Raw genomic sequence first — 22217 nt, 5'->3', positions numbered from 1 at the left:
GTAAAATGTTTTGCCAACTATTTGAAGGATTGCCATGACATTTTCAACAAATGTTCAAGGTCCTTAGAGCAGAGGTCCCCAACCTTTTTTGCACCATGGACCGGTTTCATGTAAGACAATATTTTCACGGACCGGCCTTCAAGGTGTGGCGGAAAAACACGATGAAATAAAATGATACGATCGGCATGAAAACAAATATAAAATGCATAAATAAATGCAGCTCACAATAACGCTGAATCAGTGGGAGCCCTGAGCTTGTTTCTCTGCAACGAGACGGTCCATCTGGGGGTAATGGGAGACAATGACACCCGAAGTCTGTTCCTGATGTCCAGTCTACTCCGTTTTGATTGTTGTCACTGCAGAACATCCCGCTTCACAAAGAGGATGTGTGAAATGGAAGCAGGGTTTTCAGTGCTTTAGTGGCGATCTCAGGATATTCAGCCTTGATTTTAATCCAAACACCAGCAGAGTTGTTGTCTCAAACATACTTTTAAGGCCACCGTCATTTACAATCTCCAGCAGCTGATCTTTCTCTGTCGCCACATATTCTGCAGAGCGGGCTTGGAGCTTCAGAATTACTCCTGATATTTAATTACACTCCTGATATTGTCTGTTAAATGAAGATTTATTTTTCTTGGAAGTTGTTGCTCTTCTTCTGTCTCCTTAGTGGCCTTTCCCCTTTGCAAAGAAGCTCTCCAAAAGTTATTTACTCATTTTCGCTAGTTTGCGGGCTTAATTTTTGAGGTAACGTATCACGTGACCGAGACAAGCGTCTTGACATGTCAAGAGGCACAGGTGGATGAAATTGCAAGAGAATCCGGTCATTTTTCAAAATAAAACTTCTTTCAGACTCGGATAATCAATAAAACGGAAATAATATTTATTCTTTCTGTGCGGCCCGGTACCAAATGATCCACGGCCCGGTACCGGTCCGCGGCCCGGTGGTTGGGGACCACTGCCTTAAAGGATACTCTATAATGACTTTGGTGATCCTCTGACTTTACTTCTAGCTTCAGCATCAGGTCAAAGTGTTTAACTGTGCTGTGATATATCTTAAATCTGGCACAAATGATATGGACAAAATCTGCCACCAACCATGGCAGTGAAACTTGTCTTTAGATTTTATTGTAATGATAATGGCTTGTTATGTCTGTTTGTTCAGGTGTTTGAGGGAACATCTGGCATCGATGCCAAGAAGACGGCGTGCGAGTTCACTGGTGATATCCTGCGTACCCCAGTGTCAGAGGACATGCTTGGTATGACGACCTGATTTTCACATTGCCTATTTAAACGAAACACTACAAAATGAAGTAAATATTCCTCTGATTTGTTCAGGTTTGTTTACAGCCACACGGTTCACCCCTTTCATCCTTCTCTCTTTGTAACACAAAGATGACAATTGTAAAGCATGTTGAATGCTATTTAAAGTGTTATACTGCATTCTCCTTCAATATGCTTATTTTACTTACTTTTTCAGTCTACTCAGTAAATGGTAAAGGCAAAACAGCACTGAATCAAACCTTTTTGTCTCAATGTTCTTGAATATTTCAATCAGTCAGATTATCTCAGCACAGCACAAGGTTGCATGTATTTCAATAGCAGCAAAAAGTAAACCTGCTTTTGTTTGTCAAGTATCATTAATCACGTCCATGAATTTATAATTACTTGTACTTGTTACTTGTAGACTCGACAAGAGCCATCAGAGCCACTCTTATCTGTTTAGAGTCTGATACAAAACAGAATAGATCAGATGTGGTTGGAAGCGTCATCTAATGAATTTCATTTGATCTGTGTTTCTTAGTAATTATCTTTGAATTCAACTTTCAGAGAAAGCAAATAGTTGTATTTAGATTTTTAAGCAGTTGTCTGCTTTGCTCAAAGGAGAAAATCTTCCTTTTTCAGGGCGTGTGTTCAATGGCTCGGGCAAACCCATCGACCGCGGGCCCACTGTTCTGGCTGAGGACTACCTGGACATCATGGGTATGACCTCAGTGAACTGTTGACTTCCTATTGTTTTCTAGGATACCTTTGGAGCCAAATGGAAGTCTCTTACAAGAATGCTACATTAAGAAAACTTTTTCATCAATAACAAACAAAACATGCGGATAAAATGGTGTCATTTTACACTTGTATTGTCCCCATAGGGAAATTTGTCTTGGTGTACAGAAGACGATCCCGACCACACATTACTTTAACATCCCCCAAATATTTAATGGTAAAATTATGATTTTACAAAAACAATAGAACATAAAATGTAAGTAATTTCTTTAATGAAAATACAGCTCATAAAAATGCTGATAGCACATCTGTAAGCTCATCCACATAAGGTGCGCATAACAGTCAGTAACACTGACACTTAAAAACTGTCAAGTACAGATGCAGCCACCTGGATTTTCCCCTCTCGGGGCGGCTGCCAGAGCCGAGCTGTCCACTTGTGAGCGGATCAACCACGATGCACTTTATTGCTGGGTGTGAACAGCCCCCGTGCTTCATAGCATGTGAACTTACAAATAAAGAAGGAAAAAGGCTTCAGAGCTTTAGGAGCCTTGGTCTTGGAGCCAGATTAGTGGGTGGCCCATCGACTTCAGGCTAATGTTTGTACACTTTGTTTAAAAAACGTTATTTCTGACAAACAGAAGAAATCAATTTGATGTTATTGTCACCAAAAAATGTTGATATAGAGTTCGTTAATTATATTGAAATTCCTTAATAACCAACAGGATTCCAGTGATTTGTCTAATGTAGCTGTTTCTGTGTGTTTCAGGTCAGCCCATCAATCCTCAGTGTCGTATCTACCCTGAGGAGATGATCCAGACCGGTATCTCAGCCATCGATGGCATGAACAGCATTGCCAGAGGACAGAAGATCCCAATTTTCTCCGCTGCTGGGCTGCCCCACAACGAGGTGAGACCACCAAACCAGTTTTATTTCATCAGCTACAGGAAAGATTCCTCTGATTCCTGATTACCAGCGTCCTGGGAATGTTTTCTGAATGACAATAAAGTAGTATCAGAGGTTCAGCATCGGTTGGGCCTGAAGACTACAAGTTTGAAAAGTAAAAAACAATCTGGAGGTGTGAGAAAGGAGTGAGGACTCTGTAGCCCCCTCCTCATCTCTGCTTGAGGCTACATCAGTCGCTACTAGCGTAACGCACGCTGGATTCTCCTTCACTAAATCAGACTATCTGCGTCTCACTATTTTCAAAATTCCAGTCCCTGCTAAGTGAAACAACAAACTCATAGCTATCATCAGTCAGAGTTGATTTGGCACATCTTTTAACTCGGCGGCGGTCGCTATGGACCAATCCATTCCATTGGGTAGAGAGGGTCGTCCGGTAACCGCAAGGTCGGCGGTTCGATCCTTGGCTGCTACGTGTCCTGTGTCGAAGTGTCCCTGAGCAAGACACCGAACCCCTAACTGCTCCCCGGGTGCTTCTCAGCAGCCCACTGCTCCCTATATACAGGGATGGGTCAAGAGAGACCAATTTCGCCCTTAGGGGATAAATATAGTATAATAACATAACATTAATAAGTAACAATCTGAAAGGGGCACATATTACGGGCAGGCTTCACCTCTAAGGCATCAATGATTAAACAATGGTCATAATATTAATGGTAATAACATTAAATATGAGCCAAATAAATAATAGATTTTAGCTGTCATTTGAGAATGTTCACAGGGCCGCATCTCGCATAGCTTTGGGACGTAATACCCTGCCCTGAATAGGAAAAAAAAATAGCTGTAACTTTAAAGATCATTGTTTCAAAGCAACAACAAGCCAGACCTTTCTCCAGAGCTGGCACGCTGCTAAAACAAAGTGTGGAGAAAGGTCTGGCTATGAGAGACTAAATCGCAAGAAATGTTAAATGTCATTATGCAGTCATATTCCAAGCAGTATTCCAACACGTAGAGTCAGAGATCACTCCTCTCCGATGACAGTATGCATTATAGTTATAGAGATATGATGGCAGCAAAAATTGCAGTAGTTTGTCACAAAATAACTCGTCAAATGCATTAATTTGCTTCAATGTAAATGAAATGTAATCCTATTTTTTATTTTTTTATTTATTTCTTAAGCAAATGGCAAACTGGCAATGAACTCAGCTACTTACCGTTACCTGAAACTAAGCAGCTTTACGTGTTCTTCAGGTCGAGAAAGAACCTCCATGCTGAAATTGCAGTTTGTTTTTAATAGATTCAAACGTTTTCCACTTGGAGTGCCAGAATGTAAAGATAACAGCCCACAGATGAGTGCGTGTTTATTTCTGTGGCAGCAATGGAAATGTTTAACATTGATGACTCGGGTCATTCATGTCTGTCAGCTGTTTTACTCAGTGTCCCATGACAACAATTTGACTTCTGCTTCCTGTCCAGGGTTTTTCACGCCTCACAATAGAAATGTTATTAAATTACAATTGTGTTGCATACTAGAATATATCCTGTTGAGATGAAGTGAAAAATGTGTGTAAAAACATGGGGTTTATGGGGTTGATACTTCACCTCAAAGAGACCTCTTTGTGTCTTTTTTAAGGCGGTTAAATGCAGTGACGGAACATAAACAGGAATTTGGTTTCATTTCAGCTTTGTGAGTCTTTACTGTTTGTTTCTCTCCTCTGATCTCCGTTTCACTGAGGGTGGAGCTTACTCACTGTCTGTCAGCCACCAATGTTAGCTGTTCTGTAGTCATTAATGTAGGGCTGAAAAAAAAACAAAGAAAAAACCTTGGTGTTGTTAACCGGGTTGGGAGATGCAGTGACCTCAACCGAGTAGGAGTAGAAGCACATCTGCAATGCACTGCAGAAGGATTTATGTTTAGTTTTTGTAATGTTTGTGTACTGAGGTGGCTCACACAGATGCTCATATTGAAAAGATGCTGCTTTTTATATAATAATCCGATTTTTGAAAGCACTGTCGAAGAAAGATGGAAATTCAAACTTATCTGACTGCCTGTGTTAATTCATGAAACGGTAGCCATATTAGTAAACGGAGATGCGTTGAGGTGCATCAACAATCATTGACAGGTGAATTGTTATCGAATCGTGAGGGCCGTGAAGTAGCCCCCCTGTTTAACACTGTGTCAGCACTGTTGCCATCGTTTGCACTGTTCAGGCTGTTAGCCGATAGCCGCCGGCTCTGCCGTGCTGATGTTGAGAGCCCTGTGGAGGCAATCCCACTGCTCTGAATATTGTATTGAGAACCGAAGGAGAGATTTTTAGTCACAGGTTTAAGTAGGACGTCTTTGGAAATCATGTCAAGGCAAAAACAAAAATCTGATCAAATGAAATGAGCAATGGTCACACAAACAACACTGTTGTATTTGGAAAAACAATATTTCGTCATTCAGTCTGCTGAAGCACTCCAGCACAGCTCAGGTTCCTTGTGTGATAGAGCATTTGCTGTTTTTGATGCTCTGTATCTTAAAAAAGAGGAAGTGGACCCCTGTACTCTTCTTTTCACTCCCACAATCCTGTACACATCAATGCTCGGGGACAAAATATAATGCATTGCGGTCTGGAAATGGTTTGCAGTTTTCAGTCAGTAATCACATTCTAAGGCAAATGTTTTGATGTCCACTAAAACCTTATTTTGAAGTGGTTATGACAGCCAAATACACAGCACACTGACACAAGACTATGTTTAAACTTCATGTTTATCTGCAACCATCAGTTTTTCCCAAAATGCAATTGAAAATATGACAAATTTTAATTTATGCGAAAGTAGCAGTAGTTGAAAATATAAGTGATGGATTATGAATAAATCTAATTAGTGTGTTGCCTAAAAATCAACAGTCAGTACTGTAAATGCTGATATTACTGTTAAACTCTTATTTGAAGGTAGTTTTTCGCTCCCTCCCTGTCACTCAAAACAACCAGATTTAGAGTAAAATAGTCCATGGAAATACTTTCTACACATGCTTATGAATAGTCAGTTTGGTTTACATCAAAGTAGATTGTAGTGTTAACCAATGCCATCACTGTTTATTGGAAGTTCCTATGTTGTGCACAAAAAAAAGCATTAATTAGCTAAGGCTTGTTTTTTGTCTTACAAAGTATATTTAAGATTTGACTTGGATTTAAAATATAGAGAAGCCTGAAATCATTGCAGAAGCTCTGGAGAAAGTGAAGAGAAACAAACTCTGGGTTAGTCTCTCTTCAACCTACGGCCGCTGTTTGCAGTGTGAAGCCCACCGTTCACTGCTTGCTACCGCACCATACAGCAGACGCACACAGTGAGCAACTAGCCGCTTAACATAGTGGAGCATTTAGCAGCTCCTGCATCAGAGTGGTAAGCAAACACAATGCGACTCCTAATACTTGACTTGAACTAGGGAAACCTTACTCAGCAAATCTGTCATAGCATCCCTTTCTTTAAAGACTTATTGTGTTACATGAGCGTACATACAGCCATCAACTCCAATCCCATCCGCTGTTTGAGATCAAACGAGTCCTGCTGCAGAAGCGGCCAAATAACCACGGCGAGTGTTGTCCGCCTAATGATGACCTGCTTGTCGTGCCATCGGGACGGTGTGAAAACTTTGCTCATTGTTTCATTAAGCACATGTCACAGAGGTCATTCATGTGGTGGTCTCCTCTATGGGCCAGGTGCCTGAACTCGGGGTGCACAGAGAGGTCAGGCCGGATCAACACCGGGGCACTGACATTATGTGATAAGCGTGAAATTCCTCTTTCATTCTACAAATTCATGAAGTATCACACAAGACTCTTCCCTCAACTTATCTCGTCTTCCATTATTTTTAGTAATCTGTATTCATACATAAGTGGAATATGTCAACTATATGCTGATATTCTATATCTGTGTAAATGATAAATGGTTTTAGCTCCAAGCCAATTGATTCTTATGGAAAAGAATATGTAGTTGGATTTTCTTTAAATAATGCTCAATTTCCTTCAAACAGATTAAAGGTGTGCAAAGTACGTAGTCTCCACTTGTTTTTGCGGTGTGTCAGATACATTTAATTAGTATTTCCTGTCTAGTGTTGCTCATCTAGTTTTCAGTTTGGAGCTACAGGCTGTGAACATGAATGAGTCCATCACTAAATGCTATCGTGTTTCTGCATTATTTCACACGGCATATGTCAATTGAATCTTTGAGTTTTGAGAAGTTATTTTAACCGTAGGTACTTGCAAACGTTAAAAGCTAAATATAATTGATATAATGAGGGATTCAAAATGATTTGCACTCAATAAGCAGACTCAATACTGGATTCAGACTCCACAAAATGTTGTTGAATCCCAGCTCTACTTGACATACACCCTCAGACAGAAAGAGAAAGTTACCTTTCACATTCTCTCACAATTACACATGGCTTCGTTAGGTTGACATTGGATATGTCAGTACAGACCGTGTGTCGGCCTTGAGAACACTTTGATGTCTAAATCCCACTGTTTTCTCGCTCCCAGATTGCTGCCCAGATCTGTCGCCAGGCTGGCCTGGTGAAGAAGTCCAAGGACGTGATGGACTACAGTGATGATAACTTTGCCATTGTCTTCGCAGCCATGGGGGTAAGTGGACAAACTGCAGCCCCCCCCCCCACCCCCCCCACCCCCATCTGTGACTCTAATCCCCTTTTAACCCTGACGTGACACCCTGTCCCTTCTCTGCCGCCCTGCTGTCAGTCTTTTATTCACCAGGTGATTTAACCTTTAAGTCCCTCTTGTTACTTCTGCACCTTTGAGCATATCCCCGTTCATGTAGACAGGTTACTAATTCAACAGGCCCTTTAACGCTGTCAGACCCACAGTATCAAGTTCGCTGCTCCTCCTGTTTCCCAGATTGTGACAGGTTGACCTGTACCCAACACACACACACTTGCTTCACTTGCCAAATACTAAGCCTTCACTCTTCCACTTCTCCACCAATTCACATTGTGGTCAGTCTAGCGGGAGAGGAAAGCAGTGTTAATAGGGATTTATACAAGTCAACACGTGGATATGCATTTTTTAAAAGGACAAACTGAAGGACATTGTGTTCACAAAGGCAGCAATGCATCTGTTCAATGGTAAAAAAAACACAAAGCTAAAACACCAAACCGTTATGTTTACCTAGAGTATAAAACCTCTATTCAGCCTATGGAATAACTCGTGATTAAATGTAGTCTTGGTCTCAATACTGAGAGCAAAAGTCAATTTGAATGTTTTACAAATTTTTCTTTATTTTTAGTCAGCTTAACCAAAAAACTATGAACTTTGGTCTAGTTTTAAAAGTAAAAAATACTATTGTAATTGCCACATACATACATGTAATTTGACCCATCTTAAGCATTTAGGAGCAGTGGGCAACTTGGGGCTCAGTGTCTCGCTCAAGGACGCCTCGACATGCAGACAGGAGGAACGACTGAGCCAGTGATGACCATTAATCGAGTTGTCGATCAAACTTTTGGTGACCATTTTCACATCACACATGTCAAGCCTCCCACACTTCTAGCTTCTCAGTTGTGAAGATTTGCTGCTTTACTTCAGCCCCCTTCAGACATGCACCTGGTTACGTAAACATTTTGACGATTTTATGTCTGTCTCATTTCTGAGGCGCTGAGTCCCATTTTTTTTTTTTAGGAATATCCAGCAAAGCACTAAACACCCAGCATGGGAGTAAAAAAGAATAAATGAGAGTCCACACTTAACCTGTTGTCATTCTGTGCTTTGGGACATTACGAAACAGGCAGCAGAATCCCTTACCCAATAAATGGTGAAACTGAAATTAATTTGGGAATTCACTTTGAGAAGAGGTCCATGATTCCAATGGAGGAGATACGGTGCAAAACCCACAGTCCTCTTTTTATTTGGAAAATGCGTTCTAAAGTTCAGTTAAAGCTAATATGAGCCTTCAGCAGTCTGAGTTGGTCAAATCAAGTGGGGATCTGTCTTTTAGGACAGAGGTCTTCAACAGGGGGTCCGCGGAGGTACTGCAGGGGGGGTCGTGAAATCTTTGGTTGATTAGACAATTTTACTTTTTTTTTTTTTTTTTCACAAATTTAAATTATTGTAGCGAATGGATAAATGGAGGCAGAAGATCTTATCTTTCAGTCAGAAATGCACACATTCAGCGACACACAGGAGCTCTCTCAAGCTGGGCGCCGTTCACTGACAGCGCGAGACTAGGCTGGACCTGTCCCTCTAAGCCTCCTGCACACAAAGAGGAGGATCCGCCCCTATCGCTGCTGTGCCAATCACGAGGCCGCATGTTACATGCTGGCTTTGTCAGGTTCCCCGTGACTGACCGAGAGCCTATTCAGTCCCCAGCTGACTAAGATCACAGACACAGGGATGCACGCTGCAATATTATTATACCGTTGTAAAAAAAAAAAAATGACTTCACCCACGAATCCTTGTGCAATCATTTGTGCAAGATATTCCTGCTAAAACACTGCAGCTCCTCTCTACAACAGCCAACTACTGAGGCCAGTATATTATTATAAGTGTTTGGACATTGTTATGAGCAAAAATGGATCGTTTTGTAACTCGACCAAAAAACCTGAATCTGTCCATTATTTTAATAGTTCAGTATTGTATGCAAGATAACAGGTATGTTTATAAATGGCAGTGGTACGGCCTCCCTACTCACTGTACCTTGCACATGTTTAAAATAAAAACATGAACATATGAACCTGTGTATTATTTGAATAGCTTAGTATTGAATGCACAATAAAGAGGTATGTTTATAAATGGTACTAGGCCCATTTAATATAAAACACAATTTTATACAATATATATAGTCGGGGGTCCCTGCTCCATCTCTCTATCAGTTTGGGGGTCCTTGGCCTGAAAAACGTTGAAGACCCCTGTTTTAGGACATGATATCCTCTTTTTGTTTCCTTGCTAAACAAAGGGGTCATGTTGTGCTGAAGGACAACATACTTGTATTAGCTTCACATACACTTTCAAATATATTTTTGAACAGAATGAGGAATGTGTATTTTGTCCCATCATCTGGATCAGTTGGATTTGCATCAGAAAGGCATTTCTCCATGGCGTGAAAAACATGTGAAGCCATCCTTAAAGGCTTCAACAGCAAGATACGTGTTTAAGATCCATCAGCCTGTGAAGCCTGTGAGAGAACTCTGATCACTCTACCAACTCACTGTTACAGTATCTTCACTGCCTCCATGAACTCTTCACCGGTCAAATCAACAAGCCCAACTACAATAACTAACGTGTGGTTTTCAGAGCTGGCATGCACCCGTTCCTTTCACCTCACGCTGTATCTTTGCCTCATGTCTCTCCCTCGGAGAACCCTGTTACGTTACATATTTGATGTCTGAAAAAGGCTTGTGTGTAATCTTTTGTTAAAGTGGTTCAAGATGATTCACCCAGGTGCCTCCGTATCACTAACTTTAGGTCAACATGGAAACTGCCCGCTTCTTCAAGTCTGATTTCGAGGAGAATGGCTCCATGGACAACGTCTGCCTTTTCCTCAACCTGGCCAATGACCCCACGTAAGATTCAGAATTGAAATGATCTGAGCAATGAAAGCAGTCACTGTACCGACCAATCCCAGTGTGTATGTTGAGCTTAGTTATTGACTCTTAATGGTGTTCTATCCACAGAATGTTCTGTTTATTGGCTTCATATTCTCTATAGTAAAATGTATGACCACTCTCTTAAATACGTTTAAATTTAGACTTCAACTTGTTATGTGTACAATAGAATAACGTATTTGTTTCTGTGACCAATCAGCATCGAGCGTATCATCACCCCCCGCCTAGCGCTGACGTCAGCGGAGTACCTGGCCTACCAGTGTGAGAAGCACGTCCTGGTCATCCTGACTGACATGAGCTCCTACGCTGAGGCTCTGAGAGAGGTACCACCACCAGCTCCTCCGTCTTAAACGTCCTAGTCACACTCTTCAAATCGTTCACATGCACCATCTGCACCAAGCAGTAAAAACCACGTATTTTACTTCTGGATATAGTGTGGTTATTGTTGGCCCCGCTGGAAACAAAAAAACAGGTACCAGTAAATGGACACTTGGTAAGTAGACACCGCTGAAGAAGTGCTTATGTATGTTAATGTTTTCTCAGCATGAGTGACGGACCAGCAAATTACCAGAATATCATTTATGTTCTGTCACTTCCTACAGCAGCTGGTCAATGTAGGTTTTAGCAAATGTTACTCAAACTGGAGAAAATGGATCATGTGTTGGACTATTTTCAGCTGAATTACGATAAACTACAGTACGTGTGTTCTTGGACCATCACTAGTATTCTTCTGATAACTTAATAAGCAGATATATTTCTGATGAATAACTGTTCTGTTTTCTTAGCATATAATTACCACATGTCTAGTATATGGAGTCTTGTTGTCAGGAGGGTATAGTACATACGGAATCCTCTCTGGAGAGTCCAGCAGCAGACGAAGCACATCAATGTAAATCCTCTGCAGCATTAGCACAAAGGTGATAGACTCTCTAAAGTATTGTGCTCCTTCCTGAAAGGGAGGATAATGTGTCCTTCATTCATACCTTAATTCATCCTTGTCCGATCGGCTTCAAAAGGAAGGCCCCTGCCCCTGTCCTCCTTTCCCGTTGAAGCGAGGAGTCAGGCCTCTTTGACTCACTTTTGTGTCTCTGTGATAATTCTTTTATGCAGTACAGTGTGCTGTCTCAATATGCTGGCAGCACAATGCAGGTTTTTATATGGTCCGTGTGCATATGTGTTATTCCTTCTTCATTTGCTGTCCATAACCTTGGCACATGTTCGCTGCACCAACAGTCAGCCAAGACTCGGGCAGCTCAATGGGTATTTCAGCCCCTACAAAGAGCCAGGAGGACATTAACATTTAACTTCTGCTCCCATTCACGCGCGCGAAGGTTGAGTTCTGCTTTGAATATACAGCTCGTAAGTGTTTGGCCTGCCCATCAACCTTTGCATCAGAGATTGAATGGGATGCATTTTCTTTCCCTCTTGCTCTTAATTCACTTGACTTTGGGAACAAGGATTTGCTTTTGGTCATTTTTTTAGAGGGCCTGAAAACAGAATGGCAAGATGTTCAACCAGCTGTTTGCCTCTTGTGAAAGATGCTTAAGGAGTTAGCATCACTTGACTCTCGAACAGTAAATGCTTTTAGTAGATTTTTTTTTTGTTTGTTTATGTGGAAGAGTATGGCAAAGACGAGTCTTAAGATTTAAAAAAAAGAATATCTATTTCTGTCTATTTCCCACCCTGTTACCAGAAGTCTGTTTGGAAACATCAAGACTCCAGCACATTAATACTGCACTAATCTATGTTTTCTATAAAGAAGAGATGACCGGGTGAAATGTGTTGCATGTAGTGAATAACACACAGATAACGTTTACATGCTGCATGCCTCTCAAAATGTCCATTTGAGCATGACATGTATGCAGTTTACAAGGATAGTATTCGCAAAGAGAATCATAGCAACTTTTTAAATATTGCACCCTTGATTCCAGCTTCTAATTTTGAACCAGCGCCTATCGACATTTTGTCTGAGACAGCTGTCTCTTGCTGGTTTCATTAGCCCTAGCAGGCTAGTCAGTTTAGCTTGAACTAAGTTAATTAGCATAGTTGAGCTAGCTAACAATAAGAGACTAGCTGTTGAACGTAGTGGAGCATTTAGAAGCTAAAGAGACAGATAGTCCTTTCAGGAGTTAATGCAAACCAAAACAGAGCTATAAGAGAGTGAGAATTGGACATCAATTCACCCGGTGGACACAAACACGACTCCAAATGAATGATATCGTTGCTCTGTGCCTGCTGTCTGCTTGTTCTGCTGCTCCCAGGTTGCCAAAAGGGAATTAATGCAGCAATAAAATGTTCTCAAACTTGGATGAAATAAAATGTAAATGCGTGTTAACAGCCTTGTTTCCTTTAGCTTATGCTTCTCACAGCTCTCATGTCACCCTCCCACTCCTCACCCGTAGGTCTCTGCTGCCCGAGAGGAAGTGCCCGGCCGTAGAGGCTTTCCTGGCTACATGTACACTGATCTGGCCACCATCTACGAACGTGCCGGCCGTGTGGAGGGCAGAAATGGCTCCATCACCCAGATCCCTATTCTCACCATGCCCAATGATGGTGAGAGCAGCAGCTATGGCTCTGAGCTTTCTACGCTTTAAGTTGGACCAAAATGAAATCTTCACATCCATCAGCCTTGTGGGGGACATAGATATTAATTCTAAACATATGTTTTTGATGCATTCAAAGCAATGTTGATGGTTCTTATATGCTTGTGTATCTTTTGGATATCAGTTTGGTCATGCAGATAAATGCTGTCTCCTAAATCTCTTGGCAAGTCATTGTTTGAATGACTGGAGTAGGCATCTCAAATGGACTTAGGAGACATTTTTGATGCCTGCACCACCATAGCAAAGCGTATGAAGAGCATACTCCTATCTAGTTGAACAGGAGTCCCCCCCCCCCCCCATCACAGCATCACAGGGAGGTGATTGTGTCGGCTTTTACTAAACAAGAGCTCATGAATTCTGTCTTTCTGTCCCATGTGGGACGTTCTTTTAACACCTGCAAATCAGTGAGTGATTTGAATTGAGTCTCAACTGTAAATGTTCTTCAGTGTGAATGTTAACTCAACTGAGGCCTTATATCTAGTGTTTACATTAATTGTACTGCAATATGTAGCACATACACAATTAATTGTGGGGTATGTTGTGATTGAATACATCTTTGTGCCTCTCACAGACATCACCCATCCGATTCCTGATCTGACTGGATACATCACAGAGGGTCAGGTCTACGTTGACAGACAGCTGCACAACAGACAGGTATCCATCAGCCTTCATCCATTTTGAAAGCCATTTCTTAATACAACATTCATCCAACTTGGGGCAAAGAGGAAGAATAACGTTGCCATGGAGGTCATCAGTATGTAGAGCTCCTGTTTGCAATGTACCCATGGATGTATTGACTCCCATCACTGGATTATTGACCCTTGGTCATTCTCAGGAGCGTCTTTTCTATGATTTCTCAGTGGATCTTTAGCGATGGACATCAGAAATAACATGATATCCTCAGGAAGTGCAAGTCAACGGAATCTAAAAATGTGTGTTCAGATTTGATTGAGAGATGATTCAGAGCAGAAGTAGCCGGAATATCATAATCCCCTCTCACTTTTTATGGAGTCAAATATGTTTAAATAATAGGGGTAGAAATTAATTATATTGACTTTTATAGTAAGTGACTAATTACACTACACCTTATAACCAATCCAAATGAATAAACGGAATACACATTGAGCATCCCTTTATACAAGCCAGTTGTAAGAGGAAGGTCCGCTGACGTACCTTCAGTGACCTTCCATGTAAATGTCCCCACAGCGGGACTAATAAAGGATTATCTTATGTCTCCACACTACATTGTGCACTGTGCCAGTGCAGTGGAAAGGTCTGTCACCCTTAGATAATTAGAGAGAGAAAATAAACCAGTCTGGGTTGAATGAATGTCTTAATCGAATCAGTACAGTGCTGAATGAGCAGAATGTAAAGAAGTAATACTTTGCACAAGCCACAGGTTTTCATGACTTGTGCACAACTTAACGTTTGTCAAAATGTTCCACTCATTATAACATGGATGGTGTTAGCTAAGTCCTTCTCTTATCAATGTTGCTCCTCATTGAAAATGTCAACGAAGAATGAAAGGAAGTGGAATACTCTGGGCTTCTCCCACCCGTCCTTGTATTCATGACAAAGTCAAAATGTTCCTAAATAGACCTCTCCACTAAGATTTCGACTGAGATTTTTAGTAAGCGTCATAGTTAAAGTAAAACAGTTGCACATTTTGTATTAACAATACATGTAATCTCATGATTGTCTTTCAGATCTACCCACCTATCAACGTGTTGCCCTCACTGTCCCGTCTGATGAAGTCAGCCATCGGTGAGGGGATGACCAGGAAGGACCATGCTGACGTTTCAAACCAGCTGGTAAAGAATCTCCCCTCTTGTACCTAAAGAATGCGTCCTGTAACCTGGACAGAAGGTTACCCTCTGAATAGGAATAGAATTTGGATGAATAACTAAAAGCACTGAGAATGATAATACATGAAGAGGAGGAGGACAACGTAAAGACGCTTGATTACAATTCTCTTTGAACAATTCATGAACTGTTCATCCTGAATCTGTCTCTAGTATGCCTGCTATGCCATCGGTAAGGACGTCCAGGCTATGAAGGCTGTGGTGGGAGAAGAGGCCCTCACCTCCGACGATCTGCTCTACCTTGAGTTCCTCCAGAAGTTTGAAAAGAACTTCATTGCTCAGGGTAAGAAGATGCAACCATTCACACACAGTTTAGCTGGCAACCTGTATGTTAGCTGACATTAATTACCAACCATTTTTATAATTGAAAAGGCAATTATTGAGGCATTCATCAATTATTTGTTGGTTAGACAAGGCACTCCATTTGAAAGGAGACATAACCCTGCTCCGTGAACGTAGGACGGGCATTTTTCACTATTTTTGAATCATTTGATAGATTCATAGGGTTCTTGTGATTTTAAGTAAAATGTAATTTAATTCCCTGGAGGATGTAAAGTTTAGGAAGCAAATTAATTTGGGGTGGGGGGGGAGGAGTGTGTCAGTAACGTTCTGTAACAGGGCACAATCGGGGACTTTGAAGTCATATGTTGGTGTGATTCAGTTTTCATGCATATGCGAGACAACCTTTACTGAAAATGTGTCTGTCACAGTTTAGTAACCTTTAACGTCCATGGTAATTGACTTTGATTGCAGATGCCACAGTCTGTATAGTGCAACATGCTGTCGTCGTTAGTTTAAAGTAAAGCCACAGAGGCTTTTACATTTGTATTTATCTCAAAGAAATAAGATCACAATGTAGTGGTGGTGGTGTAGGAACAGTCCTTAAGGTTATTGCTCAGCTATTGCAGTATATTGCTAAATGGTGGTAGAAGTGGCATCCACATTATATTCCATGTTTACGTGTGTCCTTGGAAAATATTGGTCTGTGTGGGTTCATCCTTTGTTGCTGAAGCATACCTGAGTATTTAGTTCTGTCTCTTTTCTTTAAGTTGACAGAAGAAAGCTCACGGTTACAATGGTTTAATGGTCTGGGTAGTATTTCTCCTTTAGAACACTAATAGATTCCATAGGAGAATAGACATCATAACCAGGAAAGATGGGAGAGGGAGAGGGAAATCTTTTTAGATATTATTGTTGTGAGTTGGAGGGAAAAAGACTAAACAGTCTCAGTACAACAACCTCTATTAGAAACCAAACTGTGTCCAGAGCAGAGACAAACTCAACCTCAGGTCAGAGATTAATTCATTTATTATCTTGGGAATCTATCACAACAGAGCCCACGGGCTATAGAAAAAGGTTTGTTTTGATCAAGTTTAATACAAGCCAGTGCCACTATGAGGCATTTCTTCCTATCGGGGCGTCATTGTTTTGCGGCACATTTTCTCAAATGTAGAGGTGTCTACTAACACTGAAGATTTGATTGAGTCCAGCAGCTGGAGCTGAGTTGCTTTGAATGAACTGCTGCTAAATGTGTGTTAAGTAGTTGGAGGTAGGATGTGATTAGCCTAACTTAGCATAATAACTGGAAACAGGGAAACTTAGGGTGTCATTTGCATGGTTTAGCATGAAGAAATAGTGTAGTGAATTAGCATGCTAGCTTTAGATAATTCACCTAAACACAAAGTACAACTGAGGCTGCACTCAAATTAGGTGATTAAGACAAGCTAACACTGCTTTATTGTTGCCTTCTATGAGAGAAATGTCACTTTTTAATGTCCCTTTTGTGTAATTGAGCCATTGATATTTGGCTGAATCATGATGCAGATTCCCAGCACTATTATACTGAGCATTCAATTCAGAACAGTGTCTGCACAGTGCCTTCCACCTGAAGTTGACAATCAGAGGAGTTCTTGCTCACCAGATGGTAACCTGACAAACATGACCAGAGAAAAGAAAGTGAAATCTTAAAATCTCAAAATGTGTCCTTGATAAGGAATTGTTGATGTCGCAAACAATTCAAGAGATTGCCATTGTCATAATGAAAGCTCTTGGTATGTTGCCCTTGAAATGCTAACAGAATTGATTGTACAGTATGTCTTGTGATTTCTTAGTATTTGACAGATGGCAGCACAACTGCAGTATTATGACTTGTACATCACATGCTTCTATTTTCTAAGGATTCACCAAACTTCAGCAAAAAAAGAAAAAGGACACATGGTAGCCTCTTATCAGATGGTACTCGAACCACTTGTACCTCTTCTCAGGTGGTTGAGGATGACGGATAAGGTGTTAAAAGAGGCACTAATAATTTTTGATAAACAAAGCTTAAACGTGCTATGTGTAATGTTAAAGTGGTCACTTGTTTAGAACCCACGGAGAATTGTCACCAATCTGTACTTCCCCTTCGCTTTAAGAAACGTTTTAGCCTATTTTAGCTCCTTGTTTTGGTTTTACAGCCCACAAACTCTACTCTCATTAACCTCACTCCCAGCAGCCAGCTGTTTTAGTGAGAATGAATGCTTGAATAAAGCCACTGTACACTACCTGCTCAGCACCAAACAGAGAGACGGTTATCTGATGAACATCGTGGAGCATTTAGCAGCTACAAAGCCAGAGGCTTTTCCCAGGAGTTGGTGGAGACCAAACCAGAGCTACAAGTAGAGTGAATGTTTGACTTCAATTCATCAGGTGGACACAGAAATGACTGTGATTGGATGATAATGCGTCTGCTCCCGGAGATGCTCACAAGCCTCAAATGTTTGCTCTCCAGTCTCTTCTGCTTGTAATGAGCTTGTATCATCTGCTGCATGCCGTTGGTCTGCTTAGAGCACACCTTTATCTGAGGGACTTAAAGAGACTCCTTTATCCGCATTTAAACAGGCTATTGCAATGCATAATGGAAGCTGTTCTTTAAAGTGAATACGTGCATTTTAACCGTGTCACATTAACATACCGCTACAGTAAAGAACCACAGGGTTCTGAGAGGAGAACTGGTTCTAAGCTCATGTTGGAGGAGATATTGATGCGTTCTTTCTGAATATAGAATAGATCAAAATACAGACTACCATTAATAAAAGTAACAGGAAAGTGTTGCTGACATTATTGGGCATGCAATAATAAAGCAGCTTATTCTTCATTAACAGTTGGAGTACAATCGTATTGTATAATTGCGCTGGGTCTCTAACTGGCAGTTTATAATCTACTGTAAACTGACCCATCCTCTAGCCTCTCTAACCCTGAGATGCTCACTTCATTTTATCTTTTTTAAGGTCAAGTTTCAAGTGTGCCGCTTATGACAAATGTGTTACTCTGTTCTTATTTACACAACTATTCTATGTTATAAATTATTTCAACACTATGAACACAACAAATAATACAAAATTAAATTACTGCAGCTTCAACAATAAGTGTCTCTGTATCTTTTTCTTCATGGTCTAGTTTTAAGACCATTGTTTACTTCATGTGATGTAGAGTAGAGACCGTGTGCATCAGACTGCCTCACCTGTTTGGATTCTAACCAGCACCACTGTGCCTCTCGTCTCCCCCAGGCCCGTACGACAACAGGACGGTGTATGAAACCCTGGACATCGGCTGGCAGCTGCTGCGAATCTTCCCCAAGGAGATGCTCAAGAGGATTCCTCAGAGCACCCTGGCTGAATTTTACCCCAGGGAGTCTGCCGCCCGTCACTGAGGCCCACAGAGGGATGCCCTGGTTCTCGTCCCGTTCACCCTTTTTACCCACCATCCTCTTCTCCCCTTATTCCCTTCTTTCATCTCACCCGACAGCCCTGCAGCTCTAGGGGCTCAGAGATGAGAAGTTGTTGAGCCTTCACCCATCCCAAACCTGCCCTCCCTTCTTCTCCACTGTTCTTATTACCCCACTTCCTTCCCCGAATGAGAACAGGCTAATAATCTCCCCCTGCTGTAGATGTACTGTCGTGTATATGTGTCCAGAAGTGTATGAAAAGTGTCTGTGGTTGTAATGTCTACTCCTTGATTGCAAAAAAAGGTGAACATATCCTACAAATGATAAATGAGTCCTTATTTATTGGGGTGTTACTGCTTGATCCCCCTCATCTCCCACTAAAACGAGAGGTTTCCAACTGAAGAAAGACGTGTACAGAAGAGGGTCACATACAGTACTCCTGCTGTTGGGTCAGTCAGGTGAAGCTCATGAAGTTTATTCAGACTGATGCTGATTCAACATGTAATTTTCTAAAGTAAAAGCTTTTGAAAATGAACAAATGCTGAACACAAGTTTACAGCTTCACAAACTGAACCACAAAAACATCACCATATTGGTATTAACCTGAGGGTGATTTCATAGTCTAGTACTTCTCTTATTTTGTCCGCCCCCTTTGTATTGTTTAATAATAAGCAGCTGCTGTATTTTTTTCATGTCAAGTTGGCCATTGCTCTGATTTTCTCGATATGCTGAGAAAGCATCTTTGGTGACCAGACACAGCTGGGAGCCGATGTTTGCTCGATGTTGACGCAGTACTTTGACTCTTTCTTCCCTCTTGCTTCTTCTGTCTACTCTGGAAAAAATAGTGCGGATGTTTACATTATTTCTGTGTTTTGATTTGTGTTGCAAAAAGATGAGTCTATAAGATATTATTAAACATTCCCATCTGTCTGCAGAAACTAATTCTTTGTTGTGCAACAATAATGTTTTTGTGATGTAATGTGTCCATGAATAAATTAAATTATACGAGTATGCCGTCTCATCTCTATCCACCTGTCATTCAACACCTACATGAACATCAGCGATGAGGGATACTAGTTAGTTCAGCTCACAGCTTTATTACTAAGCACCTCCGAAAATCTGATCAACTGTATTTCACATTACAACTATTTTATTAGATATTATATAGGAATCATTTATTCTCTGTTAACAGTAAGTGGAATGTTAAAATGTTTTTAAAACAAAATGGTTCTTCAAGAGCTGCTATCTTCAATAAAAATCTTTACGCTCTTACAGTTTGGCAAGAGTAATGTTAACGCATCAGTTTTTGGAACAACACGAGCTAACCTCTAAAAATACAGCATTTACTACAGATATGTTTATGTTTAACAGAACAATGTCCACTAATCACAATCTTCATTCAGTGTTGGTTCAAAGCACGTAAACAGACCTTTGAGCTGAGATTTCTACAAACGCACTTTTCTCTTGAAGCTTCATCTTAGTTTTGTGTGTTCCTTATATATTTCCTCCTCCAAAATAAAAGTCAACCTTTCTCTCCCAGAAAGGTTAAGTACTACTTTAATGGAAGCGTTAGGGAATGCGCAGGGCTGAAATGTGAGAGTGAATATGTCTGTATGCATTTCATTTGTAGGCTACTCTTCTTATATACAGTACAGACGATGTACTGTGCGCTTGTAGCTGCCGCGAGGGACTTAACTTTACCTTTCAGGTGTGTCGCGTGGGAGCACTTCCTGTTGACCTTTGGATAAAGCTGTTCTCGCTATGGCTGCTGAGGAGCTGAATAAAATCAAAGTGATTACAAAGTTGTCGAACCAAGGTAAGTTTGGTTAATACGTGGTCCCGCACCGACACTCGCTCTTAGACTGAGAGACTACAAATACAAACGATACATATTGAGTTGTGCTCGTTAGTTGCTCGTGCAGCACTGGCTTTAATACGTGTTTAAATGCTAGTATGTGATAAATAGATGACGCGGTTTTATGTAAATGATAAACCTGTGGTGTTTGGGGTCAGGTGTGTATGGATAAAACACGCTGTGCTGGAGTATAATGTGCATAATGCTGAGTCATCGTTCTATGCTTGGTCCACTCTGAGGGAGACACACTGCTACTGGACTTATCTCGTGGTTGATGTTCACTGCTTTACACTGAATTTGTTCTGAACTTTAAGGGTGTTTGTTTTCATGGTCAAAGTCCATGTAGGGCAGAGGGACTTGGCTTTTACTTACTTTATAACCAGGACTGGGTTTAACAGCTAGTGGGCCCAACTAGATGTCCTGTATTGTTTTCAAAGATTTATTCTCCTATAAATCAACTATTTTCCTTTCATGTTGTGTCGACACACTTGTAGTCATTTTTCTGTGATTTACTCTTCTCCCCTCTTTTGTGTATTCAACCTCTGCTAACGTGCACCTGTTCGCCTCTCTGACGGCAACATTCGTTTGAATTCATCTATGAACCCCTGGACTTTAACAGCTAATGTGTTTCAGAAAGATTTCTACTTATGTTAAAATCTTTCTGCACATTGTTTTCTGAGAAGTCGACACTAAATGTGGGATTGTATGTAAATAAAGTTATGATAATGCAAGAAAAACTCTACCAGCCCTACAAAACTAAAACTACTTCGCTAGATTTATTTATGAGTATATTAAATACAATGCATTGTTCTGAATAACAATGCATTGTATTTAATAAATTGAACGCATCCAAAAATATAAAATATTACATCCAGCATTACATGTTACTACATCAATGATAAAACTGATAATCTAATATTATAATATATAATAATGTCACCACTAAAGAGCCCATCTGGCTGCATAGTAAGCACTTTTACATAAATACTTTAAGTACATTTTATTGATTATATACTTGAATACTTTTGAATGCAGGACATTTGCTGTTATAATAGTTCTGTATGTATTATAGTATGCTATTATAACATTTGTACTTAAGTGAAAGATCTTAGTACCTTTCCACCACTGCTATTAGTCAATGCCACTGGCTCAGTCCCTTTCATCATTAGTGGGGTCTGAGTCACAGTTTATAAAAAGAATCAGCTATAGACCGCTATAGATCTAAATGGATCCATTACGTTTTCCACCACTACCCAGCGCTGTGCACTGCTACGTGCATGTGCGTGGACTTTAATTAGCCTCAACCTGCGCACATCGAAACCAGGCGCGTGCATGTGACACTAGCACACAGAGCGAGCGGAAAAGCATCATTGCAAGGAAGGCACTGTGACACATGTCCCCATCGTGCATATGCAAACGCAGTCTACGTCTTTGGACTAAAGGGAGCTGCTGGTCCCCCTAACCCCCCCTCTCTTTCCCCATGCTATGTGAACAGTGTTCCTGTGCTGGAATATTACATGGCCTTAATGGTTTGCTGTGTGGTCATTTTATTGAACACAAATTCATTTGATTTGTGTGGGAGGTGGTGTAGGGGTTAGAGCCCGCCGGTCCGCTTGGACCCTTCTGTGTGGAGTTTCCTTCCACGGCCCAGAAACATGCAGGTTAATTGGGGTACTTGTTGACTCTAAATAGCCTG

The 22217-nt window shown here is 40.9% G+C and overlaps 2 protein-coding genes across 2 annotated transcripts in view; both read left to right on the top strand.

Annotated features, from left to right (window-relative positions):
* The first annotated feature begins 1017 nt into the window (after positions 1–1017).
* On the top strand, positions 1018–19675 carry atp6v1ba (ATPase, H+ transporting, lysosomal, V1 subunit B, member a). The gene is made up of 11 exons (XM_031873112.1): positions 1018–1256; positions 1903–1980; positions 2765–2904; positions 7422–7523; positions 10356–10453; positions 10695–10818; positions 12898–13048; positions 13670–13752; positions 14805–14909; positions 15114–15243; positions 18509–19675. The coding sequence occupies exons 1-11, from the start codon at positions 1097–1099 to the stop codon at positions 18649–18651; spliced, it is 1314 nt and encodes a 437-aa protein (XP_031728972.1). The 5' UTR covers positions 1018–1096; the 3' UTR covers positions 18652–19675.
* A 95-nt stretch (positions 19676–19770) lies between these two features.
* shtn1 (shootin 1) overlaps positions 19771–22217 on the top strand; it is a 76749-nt gene continuing 74302 nt past the window's right edge. Inside the window, exon 1 of the mRNA XM_031873109.1 lies at positions 19771–20482. Within this exon, the coding sequence (XP_031728969.1) occupies positions 20428–20482 (55 nt within the window). The 5' untranslated portion in view covers positions 19771–20427. The remainder of the gene's footprint in view (positions 20483–22217) is intronic.

This window comes from Anarrhichthys ocellatus, unplaced genomic scaffold (assembly GCF_004355925.1).
Source record: "Anarrhichthys ocellatus isolate YVR2014 unplaced genomic scaffold, GSC_Weel_1.0 scaffold68, whole genome shotgun sequence".
NCBI lineage: Eukaryota > Metazoa > Chordata > Actinopteri > Perciformes > Anarhichadidae > Anarrhichthys > Anarrhichthys ocellatus.
The sequence above is the reverse complement of the archived record's forward strand: the minus strand, read 5'-3'. Positions and strand labels throughout refer to the sequence as shown.

Coding starts and splice junctions, on each gene's coding strand:
- atp6v1ba (XM_031873112.1), top strand. CDS start 1,097: ATGGCAGTGAAACTTGTCTTTAGATTTTATTGTAATGATAATGGCTTG. Junction 7,524..10,355: donor TTGTCTTCGCAGCCATGGGG/GTAAGTGGACAA, acceptor CACTAACTTTAG/GTCAACATGGAAACTGCCCG. Junction 14,910..15,113: donor CTGACGTTTCAAACCAGCTG/GTAAAGAATCTC, acceptor ATCTGTCTCTAG/TATGCCTGCTATGCCATCGG.